At 40.9% G+C, this 21,314-nt stretch overlaps 1 protein-coding gene across 1 annotated transcript in view; it reads left to right on the forward strand.

Moving 5' to 3' along the window:
• Positions 1-21,314, forward strand: part of tmem131 (transmembrane protein 131) — a 175,344-nt gene that overhangs the window by 34,522 nt on the left and 119,508 nt on the right. Inside the window, exon 2 of the mRNA XM_067985799.1 lies at positions 20,512-20,573. Coding sequence (XP_067841900.1) covers positions 20,512-20,573 — 62 coding nt within the window. The remainder of the gene's footprint in view (positions 1-20,511; positions 20,574-21,314) is intronic.

Consider the following 21,314-nt stretch of genomic DNA (forward strand, 5'->3'; position numbering starts at 1 on the left):
ACCCTTTCAGGCAGTGAGTTCCAGACTCCAACCACCCTCTGGGTGAAAAAGTTCTTTCTCAAATCCCCTCTAAACCTCCTGCCTTTTACCTTGAATCTATGTCCCCTTGTTATAGAACCCTCAACAAAGGGAAAAAGCTCCTTAGTATCCATCCTATCTGTGCCCCTCATAATTTTGTACACCTCAATCATGTCCCCCCTCAGCCTCCTCTGCTCCAAGGAAAACAAACCCAATCTTCCCAGTCTCTCTTCATAGCTGAAGCGCTCCAGCCCTGGTAACATCCTGGTGAATCTCCTCTGCACCCTCTCCAAAGCGATCACATCCTTCCTGTAGTGTGGCGACCAGAACTGCACACAGTACTCCAGCTGTGGCCTAACCAGTGTTTTATACAGCTCCATCATAACCTCCTTGCTCTTATATTCTATGCCTCGGCTAATAAAGTCAAGTATCCCATATGCCTTCTTTACCACCTTATCTACCTGTTCCGCCGCCTTCAGGGATCTGTGAACTTGCACACCAAGATCCCTCTGTCTTGCCTAGGGTCCTCCCATTCATTGTGTATTCCCTTGCCTTGTTAGTCCCTCCAAAGTGCATCACCTCGCACTTTTCCGGGTTAAATTCCATTTGCCACTGTTCCGTCCATCTGACCAACCCATCTATATCGTCCTGCAGACTGAGGCTATCCTCCTCACTATTTACCACCCTACCAATCTTTGTATCATCAGCGAACTTACTGATCATACCTTTTACATTCATATCCAAGTCATTAATGTAGACCACAAACAGCAAGGGACCCAGCACCGATCCCTGTGGTACCCCACTGGCCACAGGCTTCCAGTCACAAAAACAACCTTCGACCATCACCCTCTGCCTTCTGCCACTAAGCCAGTTTTGTATCCAAAGTGCCAAGGCACCCTGGATTCCATGGGCTCGTACCTTCTTGACCAGTCTCCTGTGGGGGACTTTATCGAAGGCCTTACTGAAATCCATGTATACCACATCCACTGCGTTACCCTCATCCACACGCCTAGTCACCCCCTCAAAAAATTCAATCAAATTAGTCAGACATGATCTTCCCTTGACAAAGCCATGTTGACTATCCCTGATTAATCCTTGCTTCTCCAAGTGGAGACTAATTTTGTCCTTCAGAATTTTTTCCAATAATTTTCCTACCACTGATGTTAGGCTCACTGGCCTGTAGTTCCCCGGTTTTTCCCTACTCCCCTTCTTGAATAATGGTATTACATTAGCGGTTCTCCAGTCCTCTGGCACATCCCCTGTGGCCAGAGAGGTTCTGAATATATGTGTCAGAGCCCCCGCAATCTCCTCCTTTGCCTCACACAGTAGCCTGGGATACATTTCGTCCGGGCCTGGGGATTTATCCATTTTTAGGCCTGCTAAAACCGCCAATACCTCCTCCCGCTCGATGTTAATATGTTCGAGTATATCACAGTCCCCCTGCCGTATTTCTATGTCTACATCGTCCTTCTCCATAGTGAAAACAGATGCAAAAAATTCATTTAGAACCCCTCCTACATCTGCCGGCTCCACACACAGATTGCCATTTTTGTCCCTAATGGGCCCTATTTTTTCCCTAGTCATCCTCTTACCCTTAATATACTTATAAAACATCTTAGGATTTTCCTTTATTTTGCTCGCCAGTGTTATTTCATGGCCCCTCCTTGATCTCCTAATTTCTTTTTTAAGTATCCCCCTGCACTTTTTGTACTCCTCTAGGGCTTCCTCCGTCTTTAGCCTTTTGTATCTGCCAAAAGCCCTCCTTTTTTTCCTAATCTATTCTCGTATATCCCCTGACATCCAAGGTTCCCTGGAGTTCTTGGAACCACCCTTGACCTTTACGGGAACATGTTGCCATTGTATGGTCTCAATCTCCCTTCTGAAAGACTCCCATTGCTCCGATGCGGATTTTCCTACAAGCAGCTGATCCCAGTCCATTTTGGCCAGATCCTGCCTTATCCTATTAAAATCGGCCTTCCCCCAATTTAGAACCTTTATTTCCGGCCCCTCCCTGTCCTTTTCCATGACCACCTTAAATCTCACCGAATTATGGTCACTGTCACCAAAGTGCTCACCTACTAGCACTTCTTCCACTTGGCCGGCCACATTCCCTAGAATTAGGTCCAGTACCGCCCCCTCTCTTGTAGGACTTTCTACATGCTGGCTCAAAAAGCTCTCCTGGATGCACGTTAAGAATTTTGTACCCTCTAAGCCTTTTACACTCTGAGTATCCCAGTTAATATTGGGGAAGTTGAAATCCCCCACGATTATTACCCTATTATTTGCACAATTTTCTGAGATTTGCCTACATATCTGTTCCTCGATCTCCCCCTGACTGTTTGGGGGCCTATAGTACACTCCCATCAAAGTGCTTGCCCCCTTTTTGTTTTTAAGCTCCACCCATATGGCCTCATTAGAGGAACCTGCTAATATATCATCCCTCCTTATGGCAGTAATTGATTCTTTAATTAATATTGCGACCCCCCCCCTCCTCTTATACCTCCCCCTCTGTCTCGCCTGAAGATTCTGTACCCCGGAATATTGAGCTGCCAGTCTTGCCCCTCCCTCAACCATGTCTCTGTGACAGCAACAATGTCATACTCCCATGTGTTTATCAACACCTTCAATTCATCCACCTTATTTGCAAGACTCCTTGCATTAAAATAGATGCCATCCAGCCTTGCCCTTACATATTTGCCCTGTCTTCCAAGCTGACTTGTTTTTTTCTCTATATTTGGCTGCACATCACCCCCTATTGTAGCTCCACTCTGTATCCCATCCCCCTGCCAAGTTAGTTTAAACCCCCCCCAACAGTGCTAGCAAACCTCCCCGCAAGGATATTTGTCCCGCTCTGGTTCAGGTGCAACCCGTCCGACTTGTACAAGTCCCACCTTCCCCAGAAGCAGGCCCAGTGATCCAGGAAACTGAAACCCTCCCTCCTGCACCAACTCTTTAGCCACGCATTCATCTGTTCTATCCTCCTATTTCTATACTCACTAGCCCGTGGCACTGGGAGTAATCCAGAGATTACAACCTTTGAGGTCCTGCTCTTTAATCTGCTACCTAGCTCCCTAAATTCTTGATGCAGGACCTCATCTCCCTTCCTACCTATGTCGTTGGTCCCAATGTGGACCACGACCTCTGCCTGCTCACCCTCCCCCTTGAGAATGCCCTGTAGCCGCTCAGTGACATCCATGACCCTGGCACCAGGGAGGCAACAAACCATCCTGGAGTCACGTTTACGGCCACAGAAACGCCTGTCTGTTCCCCTTACGATAAAATCCCCTACCACTATAGCTCTTCCACTCTTTTTCCTCCCAGCCTGTGCAGCAGAGCTACCCCTGGTGCCAGGAAGTTGGCTGCTGCTGCCTTCCCCTGATAAGTCATCCCCCTCAACAATATCCAAAGCGGTATATTTGTTTGAGAGGGGGACGGCCACAGGGGACCCCTGCACTGCCTGCCTGCTCTTCTTACTCTGCCTGGTGGTCACCCAATTACTTCCTGCCTGTACAACCTTTACCTGCGGTGTGACCATCTCACTAAACGTGCTATCCACGACGTTCTCAGCATCGCGAATGCTCCATAATGAATCCATCCGCAGCTCCAGTGCCGCAATGCGGTTTGTCAGTAGCTGCAGCTGGATACATTTCCCGCACACATGGTCGTCAGGGACACCGGAAGGGTCCCTGATTTCCCACATAGAGCAGGAAGAGCATAACACGGGGCTGGACTGTCCTGACATGACTTGCCCTTTAACTAATTAATTCAAATTAAATGAATCCCACCAATTTCACTTCAATTAAAAAGGTATACTCAAGGGCCCTTGCTGAACAGCAGTCCCCCACTACACAACAGAGACCAGAGAATCCACAAACTCTAACCTTAGACAAATTCAGCAAGAAAATACTCACCAGCCAATCACTTACCTCTTCCTTGGTGACGTCCCACTTGGATTACTTTTTGCTTCTTATTTATCTTAGGTCCAGGAGTTAAGTCCCTGTGATGTCGCACAGTAGTTGTCTCTTGGTGCAGGTCTGCTGCTGCTTTTATTCCACAATCTCAGTCTTCTACTCTCAGGTCCACTACCGCTCTGCAGGAAAAGCAAGGCAAAGCAGCACCTCCTTCCCCCACTTCACCAAACTCCCACACTTACCGAACTCTCAGCACACTGTGTTGTCCTCACACCGTGTTGTCCGCACTGACAGGCCCCTGTATTTCTACAGTTGAGACTCAGATGAGTCAGGCCTGCCCCACCTTCAGGGACCAAATTGAATCTAGCTAACCAATTAACTTGCTACAGCAGCTCTCTGCTGAAGCCTGACAGAAACTTAGAAATTTAAACTTTTAAATTGACCTTAAACAGTTGAAGCAATATGCACTAGATTTAAAGAGATTAACCCTTCAACTCCCACACTTACCGAACTCTCAGCACACTGTGTTGTGGGGTGAAGGGAGAGGAGAATGTGCAAAAGGTCAGAATCAAAGGTCCAAAGGAGGCTATAAGGCAAGAGGAGATTGCAGAGACAGGTTAGAGTGGGCGAGGCTGTGGCTATGGAAGGATGTGCAGGTGAGAATTTCAAATTCTGTGTTGGGGGACGGAGAGCCTGAGAGAATGTGGGTGATGGACGAATGGGACTTAGTGCAGGTCAAAATACAGGTGGTTGAACTTTGGAACAGATGGAGAATGAGAGGCTGGCAAGGAAGACATTGGAGCAATCAAGAGCTTAGCCCATATATGAGGCCTCCTAACCTACAAAATCTTAGAAATAGGATACACAAGATTGGATATCCTACTATTTTCCATTGTACATCCTGTGGGAGGCAATTAGAGGTGATTGAGAAAATGAGTGTCTATTGCTAAGATCTAAAAACATGGCTCATGAGTTGCATGTGGCTCTTGCATTGCTCAAATTATTCTTTGACCTTTGAATACAGTAGTACTTATTGTAATTCTCTAGGTGGTCTCAGCAGTTGTATGTGCTACACTAAGAGTAGGAAGTGCCATTTTTGTAAACGCAGGATTGGTGCTTCGCAAGGACTGGCACCAGTACTTTTTAAGCAGGAGTTGCCTAAGACCAAGACGGTAACAATGGGATTGGGACTGAATTAGCTGGAATGATGTTCTCTAAAGTGAGGAGCAGTGTCGAGAGAGCACAAGCCAGCAAAATTGAGTGACTTTTTATAGTGGGCTAATGATTCTAACTTCAAAAGTATCCCAAAACCTGGTAGTTTGAGATGTTAAGTGCTATTTTAATTTGATTCTCTTTTGGGTAGTGAGGAAGCCTTTTATGAGCTGCTAGCCTCAAGTTCGCAACATGATGTAAAAGAGAATTCTCCTAAATATAGCTGAGTAAAGAAGACGAAGGAGATTAAATCCCACAGGGTGTGCCGCCCAGGTGTGTTTATTCGCTGCTGAGCTGAAGTCTCGCCTTTATGGAGTCTTTACCTGGGGTATGCCATTCAATAGCAACCTCATTTATATAGCAACTTTTAAGAACATAAGAATGTAAGAAATAGGAGCAGGAGTAGGCCATACAGCCTCTCGAGCCTGCTCCACCATTCAATCAGATCATGGCTGATCTTCGACCTCAACTCCACTTTCCTACCCGATTCCCATATCCCTTAATTCCCTTAGAGTCCAAAAATCTATCTCAGCCGTTAATGTACTCAATGACTCAGCTTCCACAGCCTTCTGAGATAGAGATTTCCAAAGATTCACAGCCTCTGAGTGGAAAAAATTCCTCCTCATCTCATCCTTAAAAGGCTGGCTCCTTATCCTGAGACTCTGTACCCTAGTTCTAGACACTCCAGCCAGGGAAAACAACCCCTCGGTATCTGCCCTGTAGAGCCCCCTCAGAATTCTATGTTTCAATGAGATCACCTCTCATTCTTCTAAACTCCATAGAGTACAGGCCCATTCTACTTCATCTCTCCTCATAGGACAACCCTCTCATCCCAGGAATCAATCTAGTGAATCCTCGTTGCCCCACCTCAAAGGCAAGTATATCCTTCCTTCGGTAAGGAGACCAAAACTGTACACAGTACTCCAGTTAATTTACTTTGGTGGTGTTGGTTGAGGGAAGACTGTTGGGCAATGCACAAGGAGGACTTTCTGCTCTTCTTTGAGTAGTGCCACAGGAACTCTGGGTCTACTTGAGTAGTGAGACAAGGCCCTGATTTATCATGCCTTCCCCAAAATGCAGCAATCTCTTTAGTAATGCAAGTGTTAGCCCAGATTATATGCTCAAGTCTAGTGATGTTTGAATCCACAACCTTCTCAGAATTGTGATCTTAAATGGCATTTGTGATTTCACTGCTTTTTAAACCAAAAGCAAGCTGTCTCTAAATTTGCATTCAGGGTGATGTCAGACACTTAGTTTGACAGCAATTTAAATCCCTTAATTGACCACAGATATACTACAGGAAGGTACCAAATCTTTCAGCTTAATTAAAATAAGTCATACCATAGTATTACTACATGAAACACTCTTTAATAATTGTTATCCTGAGATTTGTATATTCCATGGCCTTGAGTGCCATTGTGTTGTAAACCACAATAACTGTGATCTAAAAAAATAAATTTGGAGATAGAAGCTAGGCTCTTGGTTGTTTGTACTCTTTTTGCTTATATTTACTCAAATTTGGAGTATTTAACAGTGTGGTATTTACATGCTTGAAAAATGAAAGACAATTGGCTTGCTACACCTGAGTGTCTAAATAAAATGTTGGTCCTGGTGCCAGAAGCAATCCTCACCATCAGAATAGGTGACTTTGGAACATGCCACCAATGACAGCATAAATGAGGCAGTGTACTATCATAAGGGGCCACCATCAGGCTGAGCGACAAAGGTGCTCCTGCTTGCTTCTGTATAGGTCAGCAAAGTGGTTTAGCCATTTCTGGCCTATAACGACTTATTGCAGCCATTGGGTAAAATACTGGCTTCAGGGTAATGGTCATTGGTTCCAGCCTTAAACAACTCAACAAACATGTATATATTGTTTAAGGGTTGCTGTAGGAATTGGCCGGCAATGTAAATGTGGCAGTTTGAACAGCCAAGAGTGGCAGCTGGTATTGTAGAATTGCTTCAGGACCTCTAATTATAAATGTAGCATAATTTGTCTTGAAATTTAAAGAATCGAACGTATGTACGGCAACTAGTTTGATTCGCATAATGGCCTTTACCTGGCAATTAAGATGCACCCTGGAAAATATTGAAGAAATGAATGACAAAATAGGTGAAGTTCTGGTTAATTAGAAATGTCAAGGGTTGTCCCTGGAATTTTACTCCTTAAGGAGTTAAGAAAAATTTATTAGTTTTATCTTTTACCTGTGAATAGTAACTACAGGCCAGTCAGTAACATCATTGGTGGGAAAACTACTAGATACCATTGTCAAGGACAAAATTAATTCTCACTTAGAGAAGCATAGGTTAATAAGGTTCAGTCAGTAAAGATTTATTAAAGACAAATCGTGTCTGATTAACCTGATAGTTCTTCGATGAAGTATCAGAGAGTTGATGAAGGTAGTGCAAAAGATGTGTGTATATATGGACTTTCAAAAGGCAGTTGATAAAGTACCACATAACAGACTTATTCAGTAAATAGAAGCACATGGAATTAAAGGGATGGCGGTAACTTGGTATGTAATTGGCTAGGGGACAGGAGGCAGAGAGTAGTGGTGAACAGATGTTTTTCTGACCGGAGAGAAGTATGCAGTAGGGTTCCCCAGGGGTTGGAATTAGGATCATTGCTTTTCTTATATATAAATGACCTTGATTTAGGTTTGGGAGGACAATATCGAAGTTTGCGGATGATGCAAAACTTGGCAAAGTAGTAAATAGTGAGGGTAGTAGCAGACTTCAGGAGGACATAGACAGACTGGTGAAATGGGCAGACACATAGCAGATGCAGTTTAATGCGGATTAGTGTGAAGTGGTGCACTTTGGGAGGAACAATATGGAGAGGCAATATAATCATTTTGAGAAGGTACAAGAGCAGAGGGACCTGGGGGTGCACAGTCACAAGTCTTTGAAGATGGCAGGTCAAGTTGATATGACGGTTAAGAAAGCGAATGGATGCTTGGCTTTGTAAATGGGGGCGTTGAATACAAAAACAAGGAAGCCATGCTAAATCTTTATAAATCACTGAGTATGCCTCAGCTGGAGTATTGTGCACAATTCTGGGCACCACACTTTAGGAAGGATGTCAAGGCCTTGGAGAGGGTACAGAGGAGATTTACCAGGATGATACCAGGGATGAGGGACTTTGGTTATGTGGAGAGACGGGAGAAGCTGGGATTGTTCTCCTTCGAGCAGAGAAGGTTAAGGGAACACCTAATAGAGGTATTCAAAATTATGAGGGGTTTTAATAGAGCAAGTAGGGGGAAACTGTTTCATCTGGCAAGTGGGTTGGTAACCAGAGATCACAGATTTAAAATAATTGGCAAAAAAACTAAAGGGTAAATGAGGGGAATTTTTTTTCAGGGGGTTGTTAAGATCTGGAATGTACTGCCTGAAAGAGTGGTGGAAGCAGATTCCATTGGAACTTTCAAAAGGCAATTAGACATGTACTTGAAGAGGACTAATTTGCAAGGTTTTGGGGGGGAAAGCTAGGGTGTGGGACTAAATTGGACAGCTCTGTCAAAGAGCTAGCACAGGCATGACTGGCCTCCTTCTGTGCTGTTTGATTCTATGATTCATTTACTTCTGGAGATAAAATAAGTTCTGGACTGCTGAAGAAAAATCCTAGCCCAACATTTTTAGGGCTACGGGGGAATGGGACTAACTGGATTGCTCTTAAAGAGCTGGCATGGGCTTGATGGGCTGAATGGTGGCCTTCTGTGCTGTAACCATTCTATGATTGTATTCTAAGTTTTGAGTGACTTCATAGTTGTGCAAATTGTGCACAGGTTGTTCGAAGGAACAGACACATTGGATTGATGGCAATTTTTTAAGTCTACATTTAATGTTCTTAACGGCAAGAAAGTTTAGGGGATATATTTGAGCACCTTCCCCACCCCCTTATTTTGTAGAAACAATAACTAACTCAGCAGAATTTAGAATTGCTTTTGTATTGCACATCCCTGCCAGCAACGTGGGTTCTGTGGCTCTAAGGCATGTTAAAGGTGTGGCACTCGCTTTGTACAATGGAGTTGCTCCAGGACAAATGGAGATGCTTGCTATCAGTGATATTGTGGAATGGCCTGGCAGGGAGCCGGGGGGGGTGCGGGCGCAACTACTTTGGCTTTTTAAAAAAATAAAGCCAAAGAAACACACTATTGGCGAGTACATTCATTTTCTCCATAAAATGAGAGAATACTTTGAATAAAGTAGTACTTCCCTTAGGTTTACCGTCCCTTTTTATTAAGTTCAATGTCAGATAAACCATCTGATAACACAAGAAGTGTTCTAGAGAAGTGGTGGAAAGATAGAGGTGGTTAAGAGATAAAACTAACGTGACATACCCCAGAACGTTCAGACCCCAGAATAAAATATGTCCCTTTTTAAAAAAAATGTTTTTTTAAAATCCAGTTACATTACAAGGAGCTTTCATACCATCAGTCAATGGTATTTTCTCACGTTTGACATCCGGAAGTGAGGGAAAAAATTGTATGTCACGTTAGTTTTATCTCTTAACCACCTCTACCTTTCTACCACTTCTCTTGACCACTTCTTGGATTATCAGATGGTTTATCTGACATCAGATCATGGATGAGCCATGACTTTCTCCAACTCAACATTGGGAATACTTAATCTATTTTTGGCCCCCGTCACAAATTCTGCTGCTTTGGCACTGATTCGACTCTAATTTTGCTGCCATTTGCCCCATCTCTTCTCTTTTCCCCGCCCCCCCCCCCCACCCCCTTTCCTAGCCTCTGAAACTCTTGCATGCCTTTGACCTCTTCAGATTCAATTATGCCAAGGGTTGCCTGCTGGTCTCCCGTCGTACACACTCAAAATGGCAACTTTTCCAAATCTCTCACCTGTATCATGTTCCACACTAAGTCCTGCTTGCCCAACCCCCCTGTCCTTGCTGACCCACATTGCCCCTTTCCCTTCCAAGGCATTAAGTTTAAAATCCTTACCTTGAAATCCCTCCAGAGCCTCGTTCCACCCTATCTGTAAAACCTCCACTATTCCTTCTCCCCCCCCCCCCCCCCCCCCCCCTTCCATTTGTTGCAGTCCTCTCACTCTGGCCTTGTGTTCATTCTCTCTTCTCCATCCCATTGGTTGCAGAGTCTTTACCTGATTTGGGTTTCCTTCCTGAATCCCTCAGTATCTTCACCATAAATCATCTCAAAATCCATCTTTTCAACTAAACTTTTGGCCGACACTCTGAACAACTTCCTTCCTGACTGCTGTCTGTTTCCTTGTTTAATTCACTTTTGTGAAGTGTTTTGTAACTTTTTTTAACTTTTAAATGCTAGTTGTAATTGTAATAACTTAGTAGAGAAGCTGGGGTCTACTCTTTACCAAAGTAATCCTTTGCATCAGTTAGGAGTCGGAAGGGAAGTCAGGTGAAACTTTTCCTTGAAAGATAACAGTATAAAATACCAAGGAAGGCTATCAAAGTGGATAATATAAATAGGTTCAAGAGGCAAATAGGTCGGTTCATGGAGAGAAATAATATTGAGGGATTTGTTGTGTAGGTGTGAGATGTAACTAATGACAGGCTTATTGGCTTAATGGTCTTTTGCTGTTCTAAAATTGCTATGGTACTGTAGTTAGTTTGACATTCGGTTGGTATAAGACCACCTCCTCAATGATGCCACACTGCTCAACCAAGTTGGAATTGCCCTTGTATTGATGCAGGAACTGCATTATAAATAGCCTATAAAAGTACTGATTTTAAAGTACCTGTGAACAACAAGAACATTATAGTGCAATTAATGCTATCAGCTATGCTTTTAGAAGTAAGATGTATAAATACTCAGACGAAATATGTAATTTTCTTTAGGTTTAAATTTGTAGAGGATATCTTTGCTGGCAGTGTGTGTGAATAAATATCTTCAAATGAGACAGCATGAGTGTGTTTTACATTTCACTTCCAGAGAGGAAATATTTTATCACATTTCTGCCCATAATGTGTTATATTTATGCAGCACATTTAAAGGAACTGTATTTCAATTTGACACTGCTGCTAGTAGAATTGGTAATAAGAATAAATTAATTTTGATTTTATGTAGAACCTTTCAATACATTTTGAAGCTCTTCACAACCAATGAATTTACTTTTGAAGTATTGTCGCTGTTATGTAGGCAAATGTTGTAATGCTGCAATTGTGCCACTAGCAATCTACTAAATAACTGTTTTTGAAGTTAGATTTTTTTTTTATCCTTGGGCTTCTGGCAGATCCAGAGACATTTCAGTCTCCCTGGGCTGGTCACTTAAAATATTCAGCATTTTGATGCTGAACCAAACATCAACATTGCAGAGATAAAACTGTTCAAATGTCAGGAATAGCTTTTATTACTATATATAGCTAAGATAAAGATATATGCCAGTTTTAAATTAACACCAGCTCATCCTTGTCCTTACTTTCCTCTTTCCTATTTTCTCTATTTTTAATATAACCTAATCTGTCTTTCCTTGGACATGAGAGGCTGGTGAAATTCTATTGAAAACAGTTAATTTGCCTTTTTTTTTGTGCATCCTGGGTGACATTGTCCATTTTGGAGGCAGGTGCCAATTTTTGGGGGGGAAGGGGAGGGAGAGTGGAATCTGGCCTAAAATCAGGTGCATAGGCTGTTTTCTTTTAATCCGTTGATGCTTAGAATTCTGAGATTGCAACCAGGTTGATACTTGGTGTCACTTTTCTAGTGTCTGCTAGACTCTGTATGGTGCCAGCAATTCTATTATGGTCAGACAAGAACTTGCCTATAGAACAGTAGAGATTAAAATAAAACAGTATTTTGGTTTGCTGCATGTCAACCATTTTGAATGTGGGCGGGCTGATGGATCTGCAGCTTCATGGTCCATTCCATCCTCTGCCTGATATTTCCTGGCCAGTGTGTGTGTGATCCAATAGCTTGGTCAAAAGAGAAAACAGCTGTAATGTGGTATCAGTAGGCCTGTGGAGTAAAAGGTACACTTTGGGGGCAAAATTACTTTAATATTTATTAGAACTTCATATGCATTAGGGAAAGTAGACATTTTTGTGCTTTTTGAAAAGAATTATATTTCACTCTTCCTTTCTTGCATTAAAAGTTTTTTTGCCCTTAATGCACATTATGCTTTGTGCATTGTTGAAGGACACCATAATGGAAGATTTGCTGCATCATAAGTATGAAACATAGAAAATATTTTCTCAGTTGTGACCATGTGTTTACTGGCTACAATCAGTCTTGTTTGGGTTTAGCATGGAATTGTTTACCTCATGAAATAAGCAAAATGGAAAACCCCATGAAAATAAAAGGTTACGTCAGTGAGATTCCAGAATTGTAATTGTGCTATTACACTGACCATGACACTCGCTGTGCTATGGAAGCAGAGGATTTATATGGTATTGGTTTATTGCTGCTTTCTATACAGTATTCATCACAAAATCTAATCGTAATTTTTATCAGTTGCAGTGCTCCCTTGGAACCATGCACCCTTATGTACATGCATATATTCATGAATACCAATTTATAGCTCAGTTGCTTAAAGCCCTGTATTACATTTTTAAGCAACTGTTAAAGGAGATTCATGGCTAATGCTATTGATTACAATAAGGAATTCAACCACCAGGTTGCTTTGTTCGCTGTTATGGAATTCCTGCAGTTTTGTTTGAAGATGCTATTACACTTTTGAAAAAAAATGCAGGCAAAGTCTGGCAGTGGGAAGAAAAAAAAGGCACTAGAAATGACACTATTTAAATCAGCATAAAGCAAACTTGGGACAGACCATTGGGCATTATTGCTTTCGCTCCCCAAGTCCCCTGATCTTCCAAAAGTCATACCCTTATGGTGGGTACGGTAGCATAATGGTTATCCAGAGGCCTGGACTAATAATCTGGAGCTGGGGAATTTAAATTCAATAAATTTAAATTTTTTAAAATCTGGAATAAAAAAATTCTAGTTTCAGTAATGGTGGCCATGAAACTACCGGATTGTCGTAAAAACCCATCTGGTTCGCTAATGTCCTTTAGGGAAGGAAACCTGCCATCCTTACCCGGTCTGGCCTATATGTGACTCCAGATCCACAGCAATGTAGCTGATTCTTAATCGCCCTCTGAAATGGCCTAGCAAGCCACTCAGTTGCTCAAGCAGGCGGCTCACCACCACCTTCTCAACGGCAATTAGGGATGGGCAATAAATGCTGGCCTTGCTAGCGGCACCCACATCCCATGAACGAATTAAAAAAGAAAGTGGGCAACTAATCTACTCCCAAGTTCTGCCAACACTATTCTGAGCTGGTTTCCAGGAGGCAAAACAGCAGCTTTGAATTGCTTTATTTTTATCCCCCTGTGAAATGCCTGGCCTCAACTGGCACTGCTGTAAAACAGACAGGTGAGATCAAAAATTCAAACTCTTTATTACTGTGGCAACACATGTTTGTGCTCCCAACTATCTCTTTTGTTCATTTTTTAGATTTTCATTTCTTAAATTTCAGTAAAACAGTAAATGCTGATGACCTGTTTGGCCCATGGCACCATCCCCGTAGGTCAGCATTGCACAATATCTGGGACTGGTTGGAGGCCACAGCTTGACTATTAACTCACTTCATGTGTCAGCCCTTTGTTGCATGTTAACTGCAGGTATTCTTGCAGTAGGTGGCACAGCTCTATTAGCCTCTCTGCTGACGTGGAGCCTATGAAGACAGTTCCCCACAGTCATTGTCAGTTATGTGCAACATTCCTGCAGCTATGGCAGTGACATCTTGATGGGTGTGGCTGTTGATCTCCTTGGCATGCTTTCTTAACTGCATTACCACTGAAAGCATGTCATAATGTGATTGGGTTACTTCTGAAGAACTATCTAACATTACTGTTGTTCTGATCTTCACATACCTTATCTGTGCTATTGAACCTCCTGTCACAACATGCCTTGAAATTTGGAGTCTCTGCATGTGCTGATTCTTTGCCAAAGCAAGGTGTGAGTTTTTGTCCATTGATGTGAGTGGGTGCAGAACACTTGTAGTGCAGCCTGACCTTCCTCGTGTCACTTTGGTCTTTGGTTTTCAATTGGATAATTTCCTTACCTCCGCGGGATAGGAAGCATTGATTTTTAAACCATTTGTTTCGGTAAGATGAACACATTTGGTATAAGAAACCCCCTTCTAATTATTACAGGGCAGACTGAAAAGAATAGTTTTGTTGAGCTCATGGTTGGGGTTTTTGGAAAGATGTAGTGTAATATTGTTAAATCTATTATGGAATTGCTATTGTATTTAAATTATTGCCCTGGTGATCACCCCCAGTTATGTGGTGCTCTCTGTAAATTTGTATGAAACTTCCAGTATCTTGTTCCTAAAAAAAAATAAATAAATGTTTTTTGTAAATGTGACTTGGTCTTTGTGTTGTGAGCATGTCAGCTGTTTTATTAAATTAATGTACCATCTGCCCTTAATTCAGTTGCTGAATTGAAGTTATCTCATTCCATTTTTTTTTAGCACTAATTATCCATTTTGCTGTACTACGTTGCTTAATTCAAATTATTGGAAAGTTCATAACATTTTGACACACAGTGAATTGTCAGTAGTCTGTATGTCTGTCCCTCTCTATCCTGAAACTCTTAGTTTTCTATCTACACTCTTCCTTTTATTGACACCAGAACAATTTTCAGAATCCTGTTTTTAAAACACTGTTTTGACTTTAGAACTAATTAGCCTCACACCTCCTTCATAACTGGCTGTTACCTATTCTCAAAAGGATCGATTGTGTATGTTGGGAGTTGCCCAGATATCCAGTTGCCAGAATTCAGGCATCATAAAGACTTAAATACTTCCAGTTTTAATGGCTTCACTTTTGTTGTCTGTTTGTATTTAATAACCTGTAAAACGAGGGCATTCACAACTTTGCAATGTGGCATAGATCTATTGCATAGATGTAGCTCTCAAGGACGCGAGGTAACCTGATAGTCTCTTATTGCTCAGCTAATAAATTCCAATAAGAGAATTTCTCAATATTTTGTTGCATCTGTACCCCTGTTTTTGAGCTCTAGTCAACCATACTGTGCATGTAAAAATCAGTCAACCCCCTTCAGAGTTCATGAATGTCATTTGATGATGATTATTGAGTGAAACTTAATGTTTTCCTGTAATGTAACCTAATCAGGATTGTGATTTTTCTGAAGCACTTGTTTTACTCTTAATTTGTTGTCACCCGAGCCCTTATGTTTAGATAATAGCCTTGTGGCTCACTCTTGGGTATTCAGTATTCTATATGTAGTTCAACGAAGCCATTTTGATGACCCAGATCAGATTGTGATGTAGCAGTTTGCTTCTTCAAAAAAAAACCCCAAGAATGAATTACACTAACTTCACTGCTAATACCATGCTTTGATGATTTGCTGTGGAGATCTCGAGTGTCCTGGACACTGATATGATTGTTTGCACTAGCCTTTACATAATTAAGACCCCCAAAAGACTTATTTCTGCATTTTTTTGGACATCAAAGCTTTCAAAACCCTGCTTTGTTGATTAGTTGCTGGAGCAGCTATTTTGTTGCAGACAGGCACACTTTTGAGTTGCGACATGTTGTGGAGCAATTTTCATTGAAATTTGCCCAAATCACAAGTAAAACTTTTTTTGTTTTAACATAGCTGTTGATTCTTGCACCACAGTTGGAGTCAGTTAGGACTAGATTGGATTTGTTTGGAATACAAGACAATTGAAGAAATCTGAGCAATTCATCAAGGTTAGGGATGGTCCTCTGTTACCATATTTTGCCTGTTTCTATGATTAATGTTTGGAAAAGAGTTTTTTTTTCGTAGTCACTTTATTTACATTACCCATCTGTTGTAGCAATGGTATATCAAAAATGACATTCTTCCAAAAGCATGTAATTTATCCAAGGGTATATATCACATTGCAATTTGTAGTAGGTTACCAAGGAACAAAAAATCATGTCCACATTTTTCACTTCTTGTTTCTTTTAAGGGTAGAACACTGAATTATTGATGAGCCAATTTTTAAATTGTGCATTAAGTTAAATATAATGTTGTTTCTCTTTCCCCCCCACCCCCACTGCTTTAGCTTTTTTTTTAATATATTGATTCTGAATCCAGCAAGTCTGTATCTGAAGGTGTTCATGAAGGGTCCATGCCTGAAATGTTAACTCGTCTGTTCTCTTTACATGCTTCCTAACCTGCTGAGTGTTTCTAGCATTTCCTATTTTAATTTCAGATTTCCAGTATCTGCAGTTCTTTTGATTTTTGTTGAAGGGATCTGTGGCATGAGGAGTCTCCCAATCCATTGTTTCTATATTAAAGAAATGGAAATGTCTGTATATAATTTCCATGTTGTAACTTCTATGATTCTATAATCCGGCAACACCTAGATTTTAAAATTCTCATCTTTGTTTTCAAATCCCTCCATGGCCTCACCCCTCCGTATCTCTGTAACCACCTCCAGCCCTACAACCTGCCGAGATCTCTGCGCTCCTCCAATTCTGGCCTCTTGCACATCCCCGATTTTAATCGTTCCATCGTTGATGCCTGTGCCTTCACCTGCCTAGGCCCTAAAGCTCTGGAATTCCCTCCCTAAGCATCTCCGCCTCTCCTCCTTTTAAGACGGTCCTTAAAACCTACCTCTTTGACCAAGCTTTTGGTCGCCTGTCCTAATTTCATCTTATGTGGCTCGGTGTCAAATTTTGTTTGATAATGCTCCTTCCTGTGAAGCACTTTGGGGTGTTTTACTTCGTTAAAAACGCAATATAAACGTACATTGTTGTATTTAGCCCTAAGATTTTTTACACCGCCAAACTGGTTTCCACTTGACTGGAATGAACAAGTACTAACTACTGTTGAAGATTGCTGTTGGCAGGAAACCAATACTGAAGGAAAACTGAGGTGCACAAGTCCATTGGTTTCATGACTAACTATGGAACATTGAAGTACTTTAATGTAGCTTTTCACATGGCATATTTTTGGTATGCAGTTAACAATGTGTCCAAAGCTTTCGGAAACTAATTGAAGATTAGTGGTAGCGATAAGCAGCTGAACAGGAACAATGCATGCTTTATCAGTTGTGTTGGCATTGTAGTGTATTTGGTTTAATTAAAATAGGGTAAGAGTATGAAATGGAATTAGAAATCATTTGCACACCCATAAATATTGCTTTATGCAGTGAAATTGATCTACTTCTGTGAAGAACGTGTGCTTTTAGCTCCTTTAACATAGTAAATGTCCCAAAGTGCTTAGCAGAGAAAAGAAAAACCAGATGTGGAGGAGCAGTCGATTGTTGAGGTAACCAAAGGCATATTTGAACACATAGGCTTTGAGGGGGCTTTTGAAAAAAGGTAACAAGATGGAGGATTTTGGGAGAGTGTTGGAATGTAGGGCCAAAGTGAAGAGAGGTGAGAAGCACAGGAGACTAGAGTCAGAAAATCAGAGGGTGTGCACAGAGCTGGAGGAGGTTGCAGAAATAGGGAGGAATTTGTAAAACAGGGTAAGGATTTTGAATTCAGTGTGTTGTGCCACGAAACTAATCAAGGTACACCTGCAGGACTTTTAATGCAAGATGGGAAACAAACAACAGACTTTTCAATAAGTTGAAGCTTTTGTCGGTAGAACTCGGGCTAGGGTGAAGTGTTGGAAAAATTGAGCCTAGCGATGACCACAGTAGGGGTACGGTAAGGATGGAAGTAGGTGATATTACGAAGGTGAAGTGGGTAGTTTTAGTGATGGAGAGGATGTGGACGTTGAAGTTCATCTTGGGGTCACATAAGAAACTAAAGTAATGCATGGTTAAATTCAGCTTAAGTGAGCAGCCCAGGAAGGGGCCTGGAATTGGGAGGTAAGCAGTGGAGATTTTGGCAGGAGCCACGATAGCTGGTTTCAGGCTTGCAAATATTAACTTGGAGAACGTGGCTTTTCAATTGTGCGTTTGTAACTGTCTGATAACCAGCAATTAATCTATCTTCGGCTAGAATTCTTAAGTGTTAGCAAAACTTCAGTTCAAAGTGCAGAGAAATAAAGCTTTACAAATGATATAAAATGTAATGCAGGAATTCACATTCTATTTGCTGAAGACTTAAAGAATCTGTGGAGATCTGTTTTTCACAGGGATTTATTGGACAGTGAAATGTTACTTAACATGATTTGCATGCATTTTGAAAAGGAAATCTAAATTTAGTTGTAAATTCACAGAACAACCGTATTCTGACCCACACTATAACTTTAAATTATTGCAACATGTGTAAATGATCAAAGTATAGATTACAATTATTAAGCTCTGTTACATTCTTATCTGTGCATTTGGAACATAAAGCATGAGGAGAGAAAAGGCCATCCAGCCTTTCAATTGCCCTTTTACAGACCTTGTACAATCTAAATCTTGGACTCTACCCTACCCATTTAATCTGCTGCTAGTTCTGCGTAAACATCCTCTGACCCTCAAAGATTGTAAGAAGAAAATTCTATAATTTTCACCCATCGCCCCCTCTCCAGTATTCAACCTGGCTTCCTGTCCTCCACAGACAACATTCCTAATCTTTCATTTTTCTCCACCCCTCTTTTTTCCCCACCCCCAGTGTTGGTATCATTCTTGGTGTTTCAAAGAATTCATTGGGGTAGATTTTTCAACTTGCTGCCTAAAGCTGTAAAATTGGCGATGTGGTTCAGCCACCCGTTATTGAAATCGATGGAAATGAAAATTGGTTTGTATAATGTGCAGCTCATTCGTAATGTTAGTTTTGAAAATCTATCCCATAGAATTTTAGTATCGAAAAGCCATTTGGCCCATTGTCAGTATCTGCCCCCCATTCCCCCATGCTGGCATTGTAGGAACCATTGTGTCCTGTGGAGTATTTGATTATCTTGTGCCACACCTTTTAACTTTCAACTTCACTCTCACCTAGGTATTTATCCTGCTACTGTTTAAAGGAGTTGATCGACTCATCCTTGACCGCTTCAGCTGGCAGCCTGTCCCACAAATCCACCGTTCTGTGGGGATGAATCTAGTCTCACCTGAGGCCTATTTTGATATTTTGTTTTGCTCTCTGATCAGTCTAAATTGAAGTTTCTTTGCTTCTACTGTGGCCGAATCTGAAGATTTGCCAAGAACCTACAAAGTAAATTTAAAAGATGCATAAATGGCAGATCAAATCTGATGTGTAAAATATTGCATTTTGGAAGAAAAATGAGTGGCATGTATACTCCATGAATGGTGGGAATTAGTGGAGGTTTGAGAAAGAGATTTATTGGTGCTGGTAGACTTAACAGCATTGTCGACCAGCCATCAATGGATCAAATAAAATAGTGAACAATGTAGCTGTGATTATGCTGGAAATTATTAAATCAGTTGCTTTTTTTTTTAAGGGTTTATTGTTTTCAGATGTTTGTTTCAGAACTTCTATCTTCTTTGAACAAAGGCATAGAAATTTATAAAGCCTGTGCAAATGAAATGTCGCTGTTATCGGACTTGTATATAAACATGTGAAAGGAGAAGCTAGCTGTTAATATTTTTGTTCACCATTAACTGAATTGAAAGGTTGTTGTTGGAATTTACCACGTAAAATTACTACAGAATGTTTTTCAAAGCTTGGATTAACCAGCAGAAATTTACCCAAAAATCTGGAGCATTAATTGAAAGTTACATTTTAACATGTTAACAAATGTGATTAACAACTTCTAATGTAAGGAGGCAGGTTATTTTTATTGAAATAAGCTGCTCTTTATTGTCCCTTCAGCAGGGTGGTTCTGATCTATAATTGCAGCAAGAGTTCATAGTAGCTAGCAAGGGGGTGCAATAAATAGAATAATTTGATTGGATAATCTAGGTCATAGGTTATTCTGGCATGTGTTGGAAACAAAATTGCTGTGATGGGTCTTTGTTTACATTAGCACTGATTCAGAATGCGCAAATTAGCTATGCTTTATGTCAGAAATTGTGTATTTCTGGGTCCAGTCTGACCTCTGATAATTCAGTGGAAGTATGCAGTAGTATCAGTAATTTTATTTTACTGCTACCTGATCAGATGGGTTTACTGTTGCTGTCTGCCCACTGCAAAGCCATTGTGCAAAACCAATGTGGAATATATCCACAAATGTAGTACCTGTGGTCCTAGGATCTGTAACCCTGGATTAGTGAGATTCGATTTTTAAATAGTATCTTATCCATTATGACATCACTTGATTTAACAGCTATAACAGATTCAAAGAGAGCAATCTTGATGAGCAACAGGCATACTACTGTACAACATGAGTTTAGGGGGTGACCCTATACTATTATGACATAATCTTGCTTAGCAACTTGCTTTGTCACCTTATTCTGGCACCAGATCATGATGTTTCACATCCGAATGTACTGAGAATGAATGAAAAAATATTTAAACTTTTTCTTTTCTTTCCAGCATTTATCCAGTCAGAAAACATAATTGAAATACTGCACTTTGGTGAAGGAGGCTTGTTACAGGTATGTAATTACATGTCAAATTGTATCTTGGTTTGTAAGCACATGTAGATTTTATCAAAGTAAACAAAAATAAGTTGCAAAATTTACTTGCCTTCTCAGGATCCTGCCCAAAGTTTAATTTTTAAAAAAAAACTTAAGTGCTTTGCGCAGCGTCACTTTAAACCTAGTAATGCATGATTAAATGAATAACGAGACTCGCCGCTGATTAATTTTATCCATGGCATTTGTAAAGTTTGTATTGTTTGACTAGTTACTAAGGTGGGGGGGGGGGGGGGGGTGGTGAATTATAGAGCAGTAATCCCAATTGTTAGGATGAAATCATCTGTACCCGATGATTTGGCATTCACCTCATAATCCTCTGTCACCCATTCAGTATTTTCTCATTCTATGGTTTTCTTATTTAAACTTTGGTGCCTTAGTTTCTCTTTTGTGACGAAATGACCATTGACAGCCTTGTAGAATATCAGGCTTTTTCTAGTGACAAAATACAATGGAATTCACCATCCTTTTATGTAATATAACATTTTCTGTTGATTGGCCAAGGAATAATATTACAAACAGGTGTCTTTCAGATTGGAATTATTGGTATCTAAATTACATATTGGTTGCGTAAGATATGGCACTTTAAATGATGACTTGAGATAATTCACAAATATTGAAGTAATGACAAATTTCAGATATAGATCCTTTTAAACTGTAATAATCTTTCCTCTTGCATAATTTTTGAGTATCTAAGATTTT

This window comes from Heptranchias perlo, chromosome 6 (genome assembly GCF_035084215.1).
Source record: "Heptranchias perlo isolate sHepPer1 chromosome 6, sHepPer1.hap1, whole genome shotgun sequence".
NCBI classification, from domain to species: Eukaryota; Metazoa; Chordata; class Chondrichthyes; order Hexanchiformes; family Hexanchidae; genus Heptranchias; species Heptranchias perlo.